The 20,388-nt window shown below is 48.0% G+C and overlaps 3 protein-coding genes across 5 annotated transcripts in view; 2 read left to right on the top strand and 1 right to left on the bottom strand.

Annotated features, from left to right (window-relative positions):
* The window catches only part of LOC311366746 (uncharacterized protein), a gene marked incomplete at its 3' end in the record, with an annotated part of 38,255 nt that extends 38,120 nt beyond the window's left edge, over positions 1–135 (top strand). The window contains exon 39 of the mRNA XM_084485538.1: positions 131–135. Coding sequence (XP_084341664.1) covers positions 131–135 — 5 coding nt within the window. The remainder of the gene's footprint in view (positions 1–130) is intronic.
* Positions 136–736: 601 nt separating this feature from the next.
* On the top strand, positions 737–8,486 carry bsk146 (brain specific kinase 146). The gene is made up of 3 exons (XM_084485352.1): positions 737–935; positions 1,412–1,603; positions 3,838–8,486. The coding sequence occupies exons 1-3, from the start codon at positions 741–743 to the stop codon at positions 4,822–4,824; spliced, it is 1,374 nt and encodes a 457-aa protein (XP_084341478.1). The 5' UTR covers positions 737–740; the 3' UTR covers positions 4,825–8,486.
* An 809-nt stretch (positions 8,487–9,295) lies between these two features.
* Positions 9,296–18,439, bottom strand: LOC311367168 (uncharacterized protein). Of its 3 annotated transcripts, none has more exons than XM_084486008.1 (6): positions 18,248–18,439; positions 14,955–17,608; positions 14,356–14,449; positions 12,514–12,563; positions 12,116–12,185; positions 9,296–11,899 (listed from the first exon to the last, which is right to left on the bottom strand). In XM_084486008.1, the coding sequence occupies exons 2-5, from the start codon at positions 17,601–17,603 to the stop codon at positions 12,138–12,140; spliced, it is 2,841 nt and encodes a 946-aa protein (XP_084342134.1). In that variant the 5' UTR covers positions 17,604–17,608; positions 18,248–18,439; the 3' UTR covers positions 9,296–11,899; positions 12,116–12,137. The 3 variants fall into 3 exon arrangements, with proteins under 3 accessions (XP_084342134.1, XP_084342135.1, XP_084342136.1); XM_084486009.1 differs by lacking the exon at positions 18,248–18,439 and adding an exon at positions 17,949–18,015; XM_084486010.1 differs by lacking the exon at positions 9,296–11,899 and adding an exon at positions 11,926–12,033.
* Positions 18,440–20,388: the final 1,949 nt, after the last annotated feature.

Raw genomic sequence — 20,388 nt, forward strand, 5'->3', positions numbered from 1 at the left:
GCTACAAAGACTCGCCTCCATATTACATAAAATTATGATTGTTAAAAAAAAAAGTTAAATGATACCTCAATCTTAAAATGTGTTCAAATTTGGCTTTTCTTTATTCTTTATCTTTATTCTTTATTTCAAGGATAGCCCCTTGAGATGTACCATCTCATTTTCGAGGGGTCCTTTTCAACGTTACAATTCTATAAAAAAAAAGAATGTCAGCATCAAAATTAGTTTTTATTTACGTTATCTGGAGATTGAAAGCCAGTTGACTTGGTTCAAGTTCCCTGGATTTGAATCCGACTTGCGAACAACTGACCGTGGTCTCTGTGGCAGAAATGCTCTAAACTCTAGAGTCTGAGACAAACCACAGGGCACACTTCAAACAGCCATCGCAAACCCACATATTGCGACGGCTGTTCCCTGAGTGGTTGTTCAAGCTCAATTGAAAACCATCCGTAGCGTAGCCCAAATGAGCACAAAGCAAACATTCTCAATTCACTTTGCTTGTTTTTACGGCGAACAACTGAATCTATTCAGAGTGGATTAGCATTGTCCGGCAGCCGACTGTTTAGCCCTCGTATTTATTATTATTTAATGTTCTGCTGTTTGTTTATGGTTCGACGTATTCAGCAAAGGGTACGTTCACAACGACTACTACTTGGCGAGAAAAGTGCACAATAACACACACACACACACACGTAAATGTTCACGACGTCATCCGCCCCCCCCCCCCGCCTCCAGGGACCAAAATGGCGCTGAAGTTCCTGAAGAAGAAGACGACGAAGCTGAAGTCGTTCCTGCGGGAGTACAGCGTGTCGCTCTACCTGTCGCCCTGCCCCTTCGTCATCAACATGTTCGGCATCGCCTTCGAGACGGACGACTACTACGCCTTCGCCCAGGAGTACGCGCTGGCCGGGGACCTGTTCGACATCATCCCCCCGCAGGTACGTCTGGCTCACGTTCGCTCATTCTTGTACTGTTAACACACACACATACACACTATGACTGTACTGGGGATCTTCTGGTGGTGTTGAAAATATTGAAAATAGCTGTTATTTATTGTTGAAAATGTTAAATTCTGTCTCTGTCTCTGTCTCTGTCTGTCTGTCTGTCTGTCTGTCTGTCTGTCTACCTGTCTCTCTCTCTCTCCCTCCCTCCCTCCCTCCCTCCCTCCCTCCCTCTCTCCCTCCCTCCCTCTCTTTCTCTTCCTCTCTCTCTCCCTCCCTCTCTCCCTCCCTCCCTCCCTCCCTCTCCCTTTCTCCCTCCCTCCCCCTCTCCCTCCCTCTCTCTCTCTCTCCCTCCCTCTCTCCCTCCCTCCCTCTCCCTCCCTCCATCCCTCTCTCCCTCCCTCCTTCCCCCTCTCTCTCCCTCCCTCCCTCCCTCCCTCTCTCTCCCTCCCTCCCTCCCTCCCTCCCCCCAGGTGGGTCTACCGGAGGTGGTGGCTAAGCGTTGTGTCCACCAGGTGGCCATAGCGCTGGACTACCTGCACGGCAAGAAGCTGGTCCACCGCGACATCAAGCCCGAGAACGTCCTCATCTTCGACCGGGAGTGCCGCAAGGTCAAGCTGTCCGACTTTGGCATGACCCGCCGGGCCGGCTCCCCCGTCAAAAGGGTAGGTGGTGCTGCTGCTCGTTCTGCTCGTTCGCTCGTTCGCCCGCCGTGGGCGAACTCAGCCTGCATTTTCTGTTTTTGTTTCACTTTAGAATTCAGCGAGAGGGTTTCTTCCGTCTGAGCCCAGAAGGCACACAAAGCACACAAAGTGTGATTGGTTTTTATTCCTTTTTTCATAATCAGTTTTTATATAGTGGGGCCGGCAGTAGGGGCAGGAGGAGGGGGCATCCGTGGCCTACTGGTTGAAGAGTTGGACCGGTTAACCGGAGGGTGGCCGGTTCGAATCCCGACCGGTAGGCAAAAATATGGACGGGGAGGGGAGTGGTTGTGCAGCACTCGCCTACGTCCTCATCCACGGATGAGGTGCCCTTGAGCAAGGCACCTGAAAACCCCCACCTGCTCCCCGGGCGCTGCGCTGCGGCTGCCCACCGCTCCGGGTGTTCAACGGCGCCCGGATGGGTCAAAAGCAGAGAAAGAATTTCCCCCAACAAAGGGACAATAAAGGGTAACTTAACTTAGTAGCTCAGGAGGTAGAGTGGGGTTGGCTGGTGACCGCAAAGGCTGCAAGCCACCTAGCGTCGAGTGTCGTCCTAGCGTCGAGCGTGTGTGTGTCCCTGAGCGCCCTCGCCCTAACTGCTCCCCGATGAGCCGGCTGTCGCCTTGAGTGGTTGACTCCGCCGTCGGTGTGTGAATGTGTGTATGAATTGGGTGAATGTCAATGCAATATTGTACAGTGCTTTGGATAAAAGCGCTATGTAAATGCAGTCCGTTTAATGTATATATTTTTTTTATATACGCTGAAAATCTGTCAAAAAATTCATGCCGAGTTGAGTACCATTCAATTAATCGCTGGATCACACAACGTTCTCTTAAAGTGGGCGGGGGTTGGACTGGTCTGGAAACCAGCCAGGTTTATTGGTCCTCAGTGCGATGAAGCAGCATTCAAATCCTTTTTTTTGTTCTCCATCCTGCCCAATATTAAGCTGTTGCTTAGTTGGTTGTTGTTATAGAAATTCCAAGTGAATTTTCGGCGATTAAAAATTTAGATAAGAACGCAATGATCCAATGTTTGTCACCAATACAGACAATGGCTTCCTAGTCCTAACTGGATTCCCTCAATCTGATAAACGTCCCGACATTTTTCCACCACAAAACAAAGCAACTACGTTTCACAGAAATCCCCAGTAACCACCAACACACAGCAAGCTCAACCATTGATACCGGAATGCAACAAAATCCTGCATTCTCAAATGTTTTTTTGGTGTTTTTATTATTAACATTTAATTTCTTTACATATTAGCACTAAAGGTAAAACACAAAATGTATATTATTTTACATATTCACACTTAAAGTAAAACACAAAATCTACACTATCTTTGGGTGTGGAAGACTTTTTGTGTATGATTCTCTCATGTTGGCCCACTCGCTGTCAGTACCAGTGCACATTCAATTTCTCAGTTGACATTCTGTACACAGACTCTTAGGCAAACCCTTGAGGAACATCTATTTTCAGAGGACACGCTTCCTCTTTTTGAAGTTGAAAGTCTGTTGAGTCTGTTGAAAGTTGAAAGGCAGCTTTCCCCAAATCCTCTCCCATCATTCATATAGTCCATATGATACAGTAGATGTAGGGTGGATAGGGTGTTTTACTCCCAGCTGAAAGGTACTGGGTTCGATCCCCAACCTCGGCAGCCTATCCCTATAGGCGTCCTTGGGCAAGAGACGCTTGTGATTGTAATCCTAGTTGCTTCAAAGGATAATTTCAATACAACTATATACAATATTTGGTCATGAATCCAGAAAAACGGTGTATATCGTCATCTTAAAAGGTGAAATATCATACCACCAGGTGTGAGTGTGATTAGCCGTTTAGAAAATCTGCCTCTTCTGACATCACAAGTGGGCGTGTCCACCTAGATGTGCGCTGGATAGATCAGTCCACCAGCCCTACCCAGTGGACTGTAGCGAACGTTGCTCATCTATCCATCACACATCTAGGTGGACACGACCCCCTTGTGATGTCAGAAGAGGCCGATTTTCAAAACGGCTCGTAACGGCTAATCACACTCACACCTGGTGGCATAACATGTCCCCTTTAAACATGAACCGTGACATGAATGACACAGGCTGCGTGGAACGCATCCCTCCACTAGTCCGTGACTCCTGTCTGTGTGTGTGTGTGTCTGTGTGTGTGTGTGTGTGTGTGTGTGTCTGTGTGTGTGTGTGCGTCCGCAGGTGAGCGGCACCATCCCCTACACGGCGCCGGAGCTGTGCGACATGTCCCGCCACGAGGGCTTCTGCGTGGACTACAGCACCGACGTGTGGGCCTTCGGCGTGCTGCTCTTCTGCATGCTCACCGGCAACTTCCCCTGGGAGAAGGCGCTCCCCTCCGACTCCTTCTACCAGGAGTTTGTGCGCTGGCAGCAGCGCCGCCGCATCTCCTCCCTCTCCATCTCCCTCTCCATCTCCTCCTCCTCCTCCTCCTCCTCCTCCTCCGCCGTGCCGTCCCAGTGGCGGCGCTTCACCGAGCAGGCGCTCCGCATGTTCCGCCGGCTCCTGGCCGTGGAGCACGAGCGCCGCTGCTCCGTCAAGGAGGTGTTCGCCTACTTCAGCCACTCCTGGATGCTGGACAGCGGCGACAACAACAACAACAACCACCACAACGTCAACGTCAACAACAGCAGCAGCAGCAGTAGCAGCAGCCACGGCAACAGCAGCGGCGGCGGCGGCGGCAACGGCGGCGGCAGCAACGGGCGCGGCAACTCCCACGCCCACGGCAACGTGGTGGTGGTGGTAGGGGGGGGGACGGGCAAAGGGGGCGGGGGTCACGGCGGCGGGGGAGGGGAGCGGGAGGGGGAGGGAGAGAGGGAGAGGGGAAGGGGGGGCGCGATCTCGTCGGCCTCCTCGTCGGGGGAGGAGGAGGAGGAGGTGCTGGTGGAGAGGATGAGGCAGCAGACGCTCTCCCCGCTGTCGCCCACGGTGACGGCGGACAGAGGAGGAGGAGGAGGAGGAGGAGGAGGAGGCAACGGGGGGCCCAAGGGTGTGGTGATGGAGCCTGGAGGAGGAGGAGGAGGAGGAGGAGGAGGTGGCCACCACCACTTTGTGTCCGTGTCCACCAACAGCTCCGTGTCGTCCACCAACAGCTACGAGCGCGTCCCGAGGGAGAACAGCTCACCGGGCGGACACATGCTGGTCACCACGCCCATCGAGATCTGTGTCTGACTACACACACACACCATCACACACACACACACACACACACACGCATACACACACTCATACACACCGAGACATCACACACTAACCACAGAAACACACACACTCCAGACACACACACATACACACAGATACACACCGAGACATCACACACAGACACCCACCAACCACAGAAACACACACACACACACACATACAAAGATAAACACTCACACCACAAACACACTCACCACACGTGATGCAAACTTTTATACCACTTCCGAACCCCTTGCATGTACTCAAATGATTGCATGTCAGCACAAACACAAACAAACAAACAAAGAAAGCAGACACACATGAACACATGAATGACCTTAAACCTTTACAAGAACCTTTACGGAAGTCGTTTGAAGGATGAATGGATGACGGTTGTGATACCTGACGATAACCCAAGCGAGCTGTCGTTTGTCTACTTTGAGAGGCAGACAGTGACGTTGTCGGGCGTTGACTGAGTTTCCTCCACAGAATGAACTGCACTAGTGATGAGAGGGACACTCCAGCGGGAAATCTGGGAACGCTAAGGACGTTCCTCCGCAGCCAACAACGTCGGGAAACACAAGAGAATCGAACGACTCTAATTCGCTTCCATTGAAAAATTCTGCAACAAAAAAATGTGTTGGGGGGGGTGGGGGGGGGAAAGAGACCAAATCGTGTTTCCTAAAGCAATATTTTAAGCAAAAAAAAAAAAAGAAGAATAATAATAAAACAAAGACACTGGGCGTATGCGAGGAGGTGTTGTTTTGAAGAAGCCACGGGTCGCCCAGACCTTCCGTTCGTTAGTCTCTGTTAAGCTATAAACTCCAACATGGCTTCAGTGAAAACTGGAGTCATCAAATGGTTTAAACATTCTCAACACATTTAACGATATGAATATATATATGTAAACAGTATATATATATATACATATAAATAAACATCGCTGTTCATGGAGTATGAATGATTCGAAACGGTGTGCGTGTTCCTCTTAATTCCAGATCCTTATTTATTTTAAAACAATCGTACAATTTCCAAATTCTATTTTTGTTCAGCTATCAGCTTTGTAGAGCAGCTTGTGTTGACTTCCTGTCTTTGTTATTTTTTGGGGGGTTGTATTTGGCGTGTGCCAACGTGGTGTACAATAGTTTGGTTTGTTTCTGTACATACTCTGAACCTCTCGTTGGATGTACACATCGCGGCGGGGGGTGCTGAGGGCGTGGGTGAGGGCTCAGAAGAGGGAGAGGGTGGAGAGGAGTGAGATTAGGAAGGAGTGAGGTGAACTGCTGTGAGTCCTGTGCACTCCTGACGCGGTCCACAGGCTCACGGTGACTTTGTTTCTGCTTCTCGTACGCAAACAAACAAAACAAAACAAACTTCATGGATCTACTTCATGGATCGACAGTACTTCACGGATCTATTTTGTGGATCTACTTCGTGAATGTACTTCATGGATCTACTTGGTGGATCTACTTCACGGATTCATGGTTGAAAGGCTGCTCTCTCCATATGACCACGCCTGGTCAATTTTATGTTTGTACAGATTGTCCTTTTTTTTTTCATGTTCATGGAAGTATTATCTGAGAGAAAATATAAAATTTAAAGGAAATGCTAGTTTAGCATTCGTAATTTAACTTGAACAAAAAAAAAACAACTCTTTGAAGATGTACTTTTTCTTTTTACATAAATGTGCATGATAATTGACTCCAGCATATTTTCCTGAAGATCTGAACTGACCAAACTAAAAAATATTAAGAAAAACAAACAAAACCGAGAAAAAAAAGAAAACTGTACAATATTGTGATGTGGAATTTTGCCGTAGCACAATTACATTATTTTAATGTTACATGACTGTCCTGACTGATAATAACTGTTATGATATACTGGGACAGCTTAGTGCAAAAAAAAAAAAAAGACTTCAACAGCTAATTAGTTTGGGTCCAATGTGATGTATTTGTACGCTCTTAATGTTGTGTGTTCATTTCAACACCTGCGGGAAGAGGATTCATTAGGCTAAGCATGAAAGAAACTGTGTATGGCGCGTAGTAGGTACTAAAAAAAAACATGGCACTAGTTTTTAATTTCCACATTTCGAGAAGCTATAGCTGTAGATCCCGTTTTCAAAGTAAAGGGATTTCCCTGAATCACGACAGTGAAAACGCCGTAGTGGACAATTCCATGGATTTAAAAAAAATTAATAAAAGTCCTGCCATGCTTTGGTTTTATCCATGCTATTCAACGAAATGCAGAGGACTTTTACTTTCAAAAACCGGAAGTCGTACCTGTGATAATAGGCAAGAACAACATGTTGAAATTTCCAGAAATTATTTGCATGAAGGTGTATGTTCTAAAGCTCTATTTATATATTTAAAAAAGAAAAATGCTAAGCTACACAGCACAGTAGGTTACCCCTCACTGTGTAGTAGTTGAAAGAGGCTCATAGAAATACATTATTATGTTATGCCAGGATGAAAGCATAGGAAACGCCAAAAATTGTTATCAAAAGGTTTGGACATTCAAGGCTTCAAGGGTCCACACACAACGAGGATGGTGTCCACAGAACGTAGCCACGGACGGAGTATGCTAATGGAGGGTACATCTTGTGACAATCTATGACCTCATTGACTGCGCCCTCACTCACAACAATGGCCCACTGTGCTACCAAAACAAAACAAGAAAGAGTCTATGCTTTTTCTTTTTTTTAGCAGTTCTACATTCACGGGGTTGTTGGCTAATAACTATACGCAAACCCTGCCCTTTCACACGCCAGATCCAACTTTGGCCAGGTACAGGCCTACAGTCACACACCCACCGCTGCAGTGCTGCAGCCGGCGAAGCTCACTGAGACGAATACAAAACAGGCAAAATGGAGGTCTTTCTTGACTGTATATTACCATAGTGTCATATGATCATAATTATACCAGATACCCTCCCTACACCCCCCTCCATTCTTAGAAATGGTGAGGTCCTGTGTCTGGTCTGTGTTGTGACCTTTCGGAGGTCACTAGAGTCACCCGAACTGCCATCAAACTGACTCAACTATGACAGTCACCGAGTAGGATTTGTCCGATCCTTCTTCAAATTATTTTTAAATAAGTACTTGACCCTTTAACTGAACTGGAGTTTGACAGTCTTCAGTTTCTCAGCGTCACTTCCTGACATCCACGATTCGCATCGGTTGATCGGTCATCAGCTGATCAGGTCTTGACTCCCATCACCCCTTCATCTACTCATTGGGCTTCTTGTTTTGCACACATGGTGCTCCTCACTATCGTAGGGGGATTCAACAGACAGAGAGCGGCTGTTTTTCTGTAAATGCATCGACGACCCAACATACAGCAGCGTGCGAACTTCAAGAAAAATGCACTTTTGGATACTCCGATATAACCGGGCGAGGTAGCTTCACTTATTAGTCAAGTAGGTTTTTATGTGTACTTTGACATTAAGTACTTTGGTTGTGTAGCCTACTTCGTCCACTTCCACCATGATGTAATGTGTTGCAAACTGTAATCCGTGTTTTTTTTGTCCAGTGACTTATTTTGAAGCCATCCTAATTATTTAAGTTAAGTGGAGTTTTAGGTAGTAGAAAAACACAACACCAGAACTCATATCCGGTTCTGTCTTTGCAATACAACCGTCTTCCTGTTAAGTCCCATTTAGTCAACAATAAAAACACAAAATAAAAAAAAGTCTTGTTTTTTTTTTTACCATCATCCACACACACACAGTGGTCTGGTTGCCAGCGGTTGCATCATATCATTCTAAACACAGTAACTGAACCAGTTTATCAGTCAATGTGTGCAACTGTAACCAATCTGTATAAATAATAACAATCAAGTCTGCACAGGAAGCTGTGACTAAATAAAGATCTGGGCTGACGGGGTAAAAAACAAGAAAAGTAAGATATATTTGAGAGGCAAAAAATAAAAAAAGATTGTATTTTCTTCTGCTGTGACTGGATGTTTCTCAGTCTATAAGACAACAGCAACCAAGTCACCACCAAATGACCAATGAGACAGCCCATGTGGTCAAAGGTCCTGCATTTATATATATATGCCTTTTAAGTAAAGACTTAAGGGAGAAGGAGAGACAAGGTTGGACAAAATATTTAATCATTAAATGACGTCTGAGCACATAGTAGAGGTATTAAACAGACGATATGAAACAAATAATAAAAAAAAGATGTTCTGGCATGGCAGCGTAAACGTTTCACTGCCACACACAGCCTTCACACACGCTGGTTGGAGGCATTGGAATGTGTGTGTGTGTGTGTGTGTGAGAGAGACATGGGGCATTGCTTCTGATAAGATGAATCCAAACAATCAGTCCCTGTGGCTGTTAATAGACCAAGAAGGTGAAAAGACAAAACCGAGGTAAAAGTAAAGTGGGCCCTGAGATTCAGACACTCAATATATTATAATCGAAACACATGTTTAATTAGAATAACACACATACCGCCCCCCCCCCCCCCCCCCCCAAACAAAGTATAATTTCATTTGGTACAATGCATTTCAAATAAATCATCGCAGTGAGAAAGGCTTAAATGCCGCAAACCATGGAAGTGCATCTGCTTATTGACGTCAGGAACCGTTTTTTATTTAGTCTGGAACACATTAAATAAAATGGCAGTTGATAAGGAGAAGCAGCCGTTCCCGGATGGTCTCTTTATTTGCCCTTCAGGGAAACTCACACGGTCTCCCACGCAGTGCAACGCTGCCCCTAGTGGCCAGTTAACAACACTACCTCTAGAGGAGGTTCCACTGGTGGACAAGACCGAAGTATCTCATTCTAGAGTCTCATTCTAGAGTCTCATGCAGGTCTGTGTGTGTGTGTGTGTGTGTGTGTGTGTGTGTGTGTGTGTGTGTGTGTGTGTGTGTGTGTGTGTGTGTGTGTGTGTGTGTGTGTGTGTGTGTGTGTGTGTGTGTGTGTGTGTGTGTGTGTGTGTGTGTGTGTGTCACAGGTAAGGCTGGCTGTTTGCCAAGGGACCCCCAGATAACAAGAACTGCAGCTGGATGGTGATGGGAAAAGTGTCCTTTTTGTCTTCAGTATGTCCATTGCAGACGACGTACATCCAACGATTTGTCGTTTGCAGTGTAGCTGGTGAGCCCTGGGCAGAAGGAGGTGGTCTCCTCCGCGGGAGATAAGGCTTTTTGTTTGTACAGGTACGGGGAACTTACATATTGTATACAACAGTCAGGAAAATTAAAAAGGCTGGCTAAAATGAGGATGAATCAACAGAGCTCCGCAGAACACGCGAGCGATCCAGAGTTGTAAACTTTAGTCTTGATGCTTGCAGAAGATCGGTTGGTACAACACATCTGCTGCCGAAACATGACAAGCTCTCTCTCTCTCTCTAGGTCCAAACCGACCGAGACATTCCCCTCACAATGCGTAGAGACCGGAAAAGACGCGCTCTTCCAGGACCATGTGACCACAATATGAAGCAGGGATGGCTTCAGGCCTCAGGCAGAATGCAGATCCCCTTCAGTCACCTTGTGCTACCAGGTTACTCCTCCTCGTGTCAAATTGAGTGAGTCGCTCACCAAGGCAACGTTTGGTTAGGCTCGACTCGCAGGCCGACAATCAGGTGTTCCAACACAGGAAGCCGACCGCGGCCCAGACAATGGGATAATGCCATGTCTAATTAAGTTAGTTGCGAAGAATAACTCTGCCTGCACGCAGACATACATATATACAATCTAGAGTCTAGACCAGCCTGCCGATGCAATTACACTACAATACTACAAAGGCGTGGATGGCTGTGGCATCTACACACACCCGCCCGCCCCCCCCCCCCCCCCCCAACACGCAATAGTCTGACCCTCCAACAGGAGCACACATTCAAGCCTTGTGGATAAAGTGCTTTCTAGCCAACGCAGGAATCAGGAAACCTCGCCCCCTTTCGAGTCAGGATGGGGCCTCCATAGCAGTCGGGGGGAGAGATGACTCAGATCCTCAGTCTGGAGTTCTTCTGAGAACCATGCGAGAAAGTCCCATTTCATTTGGATACAAAGTGCTTCTTGCAGAGCACTGCTCCTTCCAGCTCAGAGGAGGGGGGGGAAGTAAGTTCTGATGTCGTGAAGCTAAACAGCTTCCAGAAGTTCATGCTCTCCCCTGGATACCCTCCACTGAGACGACTGCTGGCCACAAACAGAGGTCGATTTCTATAAAGATTAAGACTTGCTCTCCTGTGCTGCTGGTCTAGGGAGTCTGGGTACGGACTCCACCACAAGTAAAACAGAAGGACTGGACCAAACGACAACATTCCCTCGATGTCCGATGGCATGAACGCAGGCCTATGACGAGATTCGTATGAATGGGTTTTGTTACCAGGAGCGGACACTAAAATCAAACCACTTTGAACTAAACAGGTGTGTGAGGTCACCGCTGCTACTGATGGGCTGCTCAGAACGGGCACCAATCCCCAGCAGCCACTTGGGTAGCCGGTGAGATGGGTTATCCCGGCAGATTTCAAAACTAAGCGCTGAACTTCATCAAAAACGTTCTAGTCAAAATTAAAGAAAGAAAAAATGAAAAAAAAAAAATCAAACTGATAAATACAAAAACAGAATAAATAAGCAAACCTAAATTGCATACTTACAAAGTCTTTTAAAACGTTAAATATCTTTGATTGCCATTTCATATTTATTTGGAAAAAAAAAAAAGTAGGAAAATGTTGTTTTTTTTCCCCGTTAAATAATTGATAATACCAAAAACTTTACAAAAATTCAGCATGTGTTGGTTAAAACCAAAGTAAAAGTGCACCCTCCTTCTTGTTGGACTTGGGCGGGCCTGGGTCGGCGTCGGGGCTTGTCAGCTAGTTAGTGAGCTGGTTAGTGAGCTGGTTAGTGGCGGTCTCACCCCCCCCACCGAGCAGGGCTGCCGGGGGTGCAGGGTTACCAGTCGAGTCCCGTTTGGTGTATCACGTTCTTCTCGTTGTGCATTTCTTCCTCCACGCCGTCTCGATGCGAGCGCTGCTTCCCGGCGTCTTCCGTCACCAGGGAGCGCCCTCCCTGGTGGTTGCCGTTGGTTACCTGGCGGGGGGGGGGGGGGCGGGCAGCAGATGCACCTGTGGGGAGGAGTCACCGGTGAATGTCTTGAGTCACCTGGAGGTGACGGGGGCCCCCCCGGTCAACGATGAGCTGCGACGTCAGGCTCTGACGATTTGGCGGTTTTGGGCTTCGCAGCTCCTTCATAACTTTCCTATTATAACATCTATATTATTATATTTCTATGTCAACATAGAGGAGCAGGTTACTGGATCATGACAAGATGTGAACCTCACCTCAGAGGACCTCTGGTCTCTGTCACCTGCCATCTCTTTGGTTCCCACTGGGGGTCTTCAACGACTTGTTCTGGGGAGAGAACAGCACAGGATAGAAATGTATCCAATACACTACGAAAGGCCATTGTTTTGGTCTACTACGGTAGTGTTCAATAGCTCAATTAAACAATTAAAGCCCTGACGTACCATTCATACCATTACCTTATGACTTAAGTCAGCCCAATTTACACCAACTGGCTTCACCTCCATCGTTAAATAGCGCGTGCTGTATACCATCAGTATATATTTGATAAAAATCTACGATCGATACAGACTTTATCATTAACCCCCTCTTGAGTGCTCTTGAGTCAAGAGCTACTCCGGTTCCAGGACAACATTCAGTCCTCCGCCATGCTCACCTTGTGCTTTTTACACCTCATGGAGAAGTTCTCCTCCACCAGCACACAGTCTGTAGGGAAAGAGGGAGGGACGTGTTACAATGCCGATTCCTCCGCAAGAAAAAGATCAGTGACCCGCCATAGACCAGCAGACACTGGCTGGATGCGCTCCGCCGACCTGATGATTAAATCATAACACAGTCGAGGGCCCAGCGGTGAGAGATCTGTCTGTTCCGGGGAGCACTTCTGCCAGCTCTGCACTAGCCAAGAGGACATTACTCTCGGTTTTATAAAATTTGTATGGGGGCTGGTCGTTTTGGCCTAAAAGTAAAACCTTGTTTTTTTTTTCAAACTAACGGCCAATTCTCGATAAACTTTTTTTTTCAGTTTTTCGCTAAGCAAAGTAAAAAAATACCAAAATATATGGTCCATGATTTGCAGCATCTTTATGAACCCCTTTTCTCTACTCTATATATGGGGAAATATCTTTTGCGATGCACTAGGTCATCTGATCGCCTGCCAAACCAGGGCCCTTTCTTGTGAGGAATGACTTGTGCTGTTGCCAAGGTGACCCGCTGTTTTGCAGGCGCTTTGTGGCTTGAGCTGGCGTCTGCATCCCTTGGCGCATGTCTCGGTCAGAGGTTCTGGAATTAGTTGGTTGTGTGCCCCCATAAACGTGGTAATAAGTCTTGTATGATCGTCAACATTGTAATTTAATCCATTTTATCAACGTTACTGAAATAAGACATAAATTAAGCTTAAAAAAGGAGAAAAATATGGTGTTTTTGCAAGTCTCCCGAAAACACTTTGTGAACGGTCCACTCTGCCTACAAAGCAGGTAACAGTCTTTTACAGACGCCCAAGTGCATGTTTATTTTACTCTTTGACGTCATGAACAAGGGAGACCGGAGGCGCGGTGTGTGTGTGTGTGTGTGTGTGTGGACGTGTAGCGCCCTGTCTGGGCGGAGGTTAAATGCGTCATCCAGAGAGGGTTAAGTACACTTAGTGTAGTATAACGCTACGGTTGGTGTGATGTGCGGATGTGTGGAGCTCGATCTGGAAAGCCATTGATTTCGATGATTGATGAAAGACTTCCTGGACGAATACAGTAAAAACGGTACGGTACGTGCGGGGGTATCTCTATGTCTGCGATGGTTAAGCCCCTCAGTAAAACGCCACGGTGCGGATTCACACCACTGACTGCAGCATGAGGCTGGCTGAAGAATAAATCTCCATTGATTTTGTAATCAGAATCGGTCGCACACATGCAAATGCCAGACGTCAACGGAACAATAGGCTGATTTTCACCGAGCAGTGCAAGACAAAACACCCACCAGCGAGACGCTTCTCAGCCTTGCCAGACTGCGTCAAGCACACAGTGTTCCTGTCTGACCGCTCCAGGACCGCACATCAATATAACGCGTTTTACATAAGAACCAGACGAGCCGGCATCCAGGTAAAGAAGCCGAGGTAAATCGATGATATGGATGATGGATTGACCCAGCCTACAGGCTGTTATAATGGAAATTTTTTGCATAAAAATATCAACAATTTAGTTGTGCACTTATTTATAAAAGTTTAGTTAAGTCATAATTTACTGATATGACTGATATGAAATATATATATATATATATATATATATATATATATATATATAGTTCCTTTCTGCCGAGTCACGTCGTCCGGATAGATTTTCAGCCACACCGCGGCACATAATGGCCACTTCACAAAGTCAGCAAACCACCACGCCTTTTGTTATTATTGTCATTTTGTTACGGTTAAAAACAATACATTATTATACCTTGAAAAACAGGTACGAATTAAAACAGAAAAATAAAGACCCAAAGCAGGTGAGGTTCTTACCGGCCTCCAGAGCACATCTGTAGTGGTACTTGCTGGGACAGCCCTTGAGGAGACAGCCCAGTGTGGCACCAGGGCGCCGGCAGCCAGAGCACGTCTTCAAGAAGCACAAGAAGCACAAGCAACGAATCAATCAGTGGGTTAGATTGAAGAGACGGAGGGCGTGGCAATGACCTGTTTAAAATGTTTTTTTTTTAACTTTGCCTTTATTTTCTATCTATTTTACTTATCTATTATTTTCTTGTATTGTATGACAATGTTTATATGTGAAGCACTTTGAGTCTGCCTTGTGTATGAAAAGTGCTACGTAAATAAAGTTGCCTTGCCTTGCCTTGTTTGGAGTTATATCATTTGCTTTGTGTGTGTAATTGTGTGTGTAATTGTGTGTGTGTGTTTTGAGACGATAGACAATTGACAATAATACGCCGATGCAGATCAACAGATTGTACTGAACGTTACTCGTCTTCCATTTAAAATGAAAGCGATATGACCGCAACACGACATTGACTACAGAAATAAATCACGTTATCATTTAACAACTCCTAAAATATCTCTATACATTTGTTATTAACATAGTACGACATTACATTACAGAGCCTTACCGTTGCCTGGGCGACCTTGACCGCTTCCTCCAGGCCGTACACCTTGCCCTTCACCAGGAAGACCCCCGCGGCCCAGATGCAGCAGTCCTCGTGCAGCCAGTACTCACAGGGCTCGTGGGCCACCACGGGGGGGCTGTACCAGTCCACCGCCTCCTTCAGCCCGCCGCCGGCCTCCATCCTGGCCTGCTTCGCCGCCACCGGGCCCCCCGAGTCCCCCGTCTGCTGCGGGTGCACGGCCCCAGAGCTCTGGGGCCACGAGCCCGGCGGAGGGCGCGCCCGCTGCCGGCCGCCGGCGCCCCGCATGCTACAGGAAGAGGCGGACGAGTCGGAGTCGCTCGACTCCTCCTCCTCCTCGTCCTCGTCGCCCCCCTCTTCCTCGGCGTTGGCTTTGGGGCTGGACACGCCGGCCTTCGTCTTGCCCGTTGCCCGGTAGCCGTCGGGGTAGTAGGGGCCGTGGAGGTCGCCCAGGCCCGTGGCGTTGGCCGAAGCGCCGCACAGGCAGCAGACCAGCGGCCGCCGGTGCTGGCCGTGGACGGAGACGCGGCCCGGCCGGAGGCAGGAGGTGCCGGGCGTGGTCCCCGACAGGATGCCCCCGGAGGAGCCCGCCGGGTGGCCGCCGTCCAGCCGCGTGCTGTCCTCCTCGGCGTAGTTGATGACGCTGTACAGACTCGCCGACGACGACGGCTGCTGCTGGGGGTGCGTGCGGACCAACGGCGAGAAGGAGTCGAAGCGGGGGTCCCTCCTCTCCTCCTTGTAGGTGACGTACTTCAACTTGATCTCGGGCTCCGCGGGGGAGAACATGGAGGAGGCGGGCCCGCCGGGGGGGACCTTACGCCTCCTCCTGGGAGGTCTGGCGGCTGCCTTCCTGGGGGAGACCCGGCCGCCACCGCCGCCTGAGGCCGCACCTTTACTCCCGGGAGGGCTTTTCTTTGGAGACTTAGTCGGGGTCACGAAAGTCACCCCGGCCTCCGGCAGAGTATAAGGGAAGTCGACCTCCCCTGGTTCCAATTCCGCAGCGAGGTCAGGTCTGTAGATCTGTGGCGGGACAGACGATAACGCCTTGGACTTTCCTTGAGCAGGAAACCAAGAAGCTGCTGACGCTTTTGAGGGTGTGCCGTTGTGCATGTTTTTGGAATTATTGAAGATTTCACAATCAGAGGTAGAATCTTTACAATTGTCAGTGATAATGCCGTCAGTCTTCCCCACATGCGATGTACTCGCCGCCTTTTGTCTTTCCATCACCGCCTTCTTCTGCCCCCCTGTAGGGTAGCCCTCCTTCCCAGGGGGGCTGGGAGAGGGAGAAGGAACGACGGCCTTCTTGGTGGCCTTCGGTGTGGTCTTGCCGTTGTGTACTTTGTACGCACTGGGGCAGATGTTCAGCACCATGGCCTCGAGTCTTGTGCCTCGGCCAAGACGCACCGGCAGTTTCCTCCTAGGCGGAGAACTTCCTGGTAGTGTCTCTGTGTTCCCATTGACGTGAGGAAGGACGTCCAACTTGTTATTTTGCGGATTCCTGGCTGAGACCTCCTTCGAAAACCCTTCGTGGCACGTCAAGTCTGACGGCTTCGGTGCCACTTTGCATTTACGGGCAGGCGACGTGGTTTCCACGCTGCCATCCGGTCTCGGTGGGCAGTCACCACTACACTGGGCCTTTTCCGAGGGATACGGTTCCATGGGGTTTTCTGCGTCCAGCCCAGCCCAGATGACCTCACCGGCCTCCTCTGGGCAGGAGTTTGCAGCGCTGGGTAGTCTGGAGGCCTGTGGACAGGGGACAGAGAGCTGGTCTGGGGAGGTGGCTGAAGCAGAGCCATGCTTTCCACCTGCTGCACCGTCTCCATCACCGGCCCCTGAAGGCTCCGGTGTTCCAGAAACAAGCAAGGGCTCATTGGACCTCGAATGCCCCCTTCTCTTATGATCTCCTGTGTTGGTTGACGAAGGACCCGAAGAAGGCCAGCTGTGACATTGTCCGCCGTTCTCCAAGCCGAGAGCGCTTTCAGTTTCCATTAAAAGGCTGTTTTCGAAAGCGCCTTGCACACACGCGTCGGCCTCACCCTCGCCACAAAGAGGTCCGCCGTTGAGCCCGTGAGACCCCGGCTGCGTCAAACACAATTGCGACTCGTCGTTCTTATCCCCCACCTGGGCCTGAGTCAAGGCCTGGAGCAGCTGCGCCCGCGTGGCTAGGTCTAAGGGCCCGTCGGAGTGCTGCAGGTAGTGTTGGCCCAGTGCGAAGCCTCCCTCACCGAGCCCGTTCTCCGACTCACACGAAGACTGCAGGGAGAACTTGGTGATGGAGGGAACGCTGTATAAAGACGAGTGAGCGGACAGAGAGTCCTGAGAGGAAAAGACACGAGAGCGGCTCACATAGGACAGGGTGACGGTAGTGTTGGAGAAGGCGTTGTCCGACTGAATTTGATTTCCGGACTGAACCCCGATGTCTGACGCGGCGGCGGCGGCTTCCGCGAGGGGTAGTCCGGTTCTGCCGTTCCCAGAGTTGGGGGGGCACCATCTCGGGCTCTTCACCATGCGCATGGCTTCAAGGGAGGTGTTGGCCTCACCTTTCCTGGTGAGGTCAACCACGGAAGGAATGCCGCAGGTGGACGACAAGTCCTGAGGCTGTAGATCATCCAAGCTCCCAGGTGGTTGGTCCATGGCAACTGCAGCAAAGGACGAACACGGGACGAAAATAAATAAAAATGTCCAGTTAGTATAGCTTACAGTTATAATTAGCCAAGTTGTCCTATTTTCGGTTTAACGTTACTTCGCCCCAGCTCAAATATAACCCCAACAGTTGGTCGGTCGGTGCAAAACAAAGTTAGGATTCGTGTACTTATTTATTCACGGCATGAATGGTTTAAACTGTGTCTAGTGGTAACTAGGAGTATTAAAAAACAAACTAAGTCAGGATTCGGTGTGATTCGTGGTTCGAGCAGCGCCGTGGAGAGGAACTGACGTGTGCTGTAATTAAGATAACAAACAATAGTTACGTTACGTTACTTGTTTCAACATTCTCCCAGGACACTAATACCCCCGCATGTACGGCAACGTGTGAACAATAAAAGGTGGTCCCCCCCACCCCCCAACTTGAACACAACGACCGGACGTATTTCTATTACATTTCCCAATAACATTGGCATGGTCAGGTTTTGCGTTGCGCTGTTAGCCGAAGTTAGCTCCGCGCTAGCGTTAGCTCCGCGCTAGCGTTAGCTCCGTGCTAAGCGCTAGCAGCTAGGCCCCGGACGGGATGAAACAAAGGCAGCCTGGCTCGCGTCGTGCGCGGCCGGGTCAAAACTTACCCGGCGGCCAGGAGGGGGGGGGGCGGGAGATCCAGGTAGCTAGAAACGTCCGATTCAAGGGCACGTCCCACCCAACATCGTGTTCATAACACCATTAGTCGCTCATGTGTATATACACAAAGCGTGAGCGGCACTGAGCGGGGGTAATGGATTTAATTTGAGATCAACAGAGTTTTCCCGGAACACGCAATACTACAGTGCGTGAGGTGTGCGGGTACCGTAGTGTCATTCGGCTGCGCATCACAGCGGAGCATTATGGGAGGGAGACCGGGCGGGCAGTGTGTAGGAATGATGCAAAGCCGCTTATTCATCCTCGCTTCGTTATGTCACCACGAAAACTATTGTTTAAGTCATTCCTTCATTTTTAATGCATGTAAATAATTAATTAATTAATTGTCTAGAAATTAAAGATGCTGGGGTGTTCCTGGAATTATTATGATAATCATATTATCAGTGCAGTAATAAGTCTAATGCACAATAAGAACACGTTTTTAATAAAACAATTGTGTCATGGAATGTAAAAGCCCTGAGCTTCAATTGTCAATAGACTACAATATAATTAAATTATGTATTATGTATCATGAATTTATCAATTTAAGAGGGATCTTTGTTTCCATATCGACATGTAATGGCTTGATTACATATCAACTTACATTTAACCATGAGATACTGGTGTACAGGCCACACAAAATGTATACAGGTGCATCTCGATAAATTTGAATATTGTGGAAAAGTTAATTCATTTTAATAATTCAATTTGAATAGCAAAACTCATATATTATATCGATTCTTTAAACCGAAAGTGAAATTAAAATGTCAAGCCTTTATTTGTTTTAATTATGATTATTATAGCTTACAGCTCAGGAATATTGTGAAAAAGTTAAATGTTTTAGACTCAAAGTGTGACACTCTAATCTGCCTCAAAACACCTGCGAAATGTTTCCTGAGCCTTTAAATGGTCTCTCGGTCTGGTTCAGTAGGCTTCACAATCATGGGGAAAGACTGCTGACCTGACCGTCGTGCAGAAGTGAGTCACTGACACCCTCCTCGAGGAGGCAAAGCCTCAAAAGGTCATCGCTAAAGCAGCTGGCTGTTCAGAACGCTGTACCCAAGCATATTCATAGAGAGTTGAGTGAAAGGAAAAAGTGTGGGAGGAAAAGGTGCACAAGCAACAAGGATAACCGCAGCCTCGAGAGGATTGTCAAGCAAGGAGTGGACTGAGGCATGAGTCAGTGCATCAAGAGCCACCACGCTCAACTGTCGCATTACGTACGTATAATAACCAGAGACGGCGTCTTAAAAATAACTGGTCTGTCCGTCGCTCAGTGGTCCAAAGACCTCTTTTCAAATGAAAGTAAACACTTGCACTTTGTTTGAAAATCAAAGTCCCAGAGTCTGGAGGAAGAAGAAGTCTGGAGAGTCACAGAATATAAGTTACTTAAAGTCCGTTGTGACGTTTCCACAGTCAGTGATGATTTAGGGAGCAATGCCATCTTCTGGTGTTGTTCCACTGTGTTGTATCAACTCAGCCGTCTTCCAGGACATTTTAGAGCACTTCATGCTTCCTTCTGCTGACGAAGATTTATGGAGATGCTGATTTCATTTTCCAACAGGACTTGGCACCTGCCCACACTGCCAAAAGTAGACCTGGTTTAATGACCATGGGATTACTTGATTGGCCAGTAAACTCGCCTGACCTGAACCTCATATAAAATTGACGGGGTATTGCCAAGAGGAAGTTGAGAACCATGAGACCGAACAATGCAGACGAGATTAAGGCCCTTATCGTAGCCTATCATATAATACTAATTGAAATTAATAAACTTTTCCATAATATTCTAATTTAATGAGATGCACTTGTATATACACAATGACCTACCATTGACTTTAAATGCAACCATAAATTATATTTGTCATTTATGTGCGGACATGACAAATCAATCAAACTCAAGACGGGAAAGCAACATGTTTTTCACCTCTCCAAGGATGGTTATTATGACATGCTTGGAGCTTCGTTCAGACCTGACCCATCGATGAGGTCAGGCTTCCAGGCCACCAGCTGGGAGGTATTTTAGTGTTAGCCTCATCGGGTTGCTGAACTGAAACACGAGCCGTTGTCAGAACTCCAAAGATCAAGTCAC

This window comes from Micromesistius poutassou (assembly GCF_964030765.1).
Source record: "Micromesistius poutassou genome assembly, chromosome: 21".
NCBI lineage: Eukaryota > Metazoa > Chordata > Actinopteri > Gadiformes > Gadidae > Micromesistius > Micromesistius poutassou.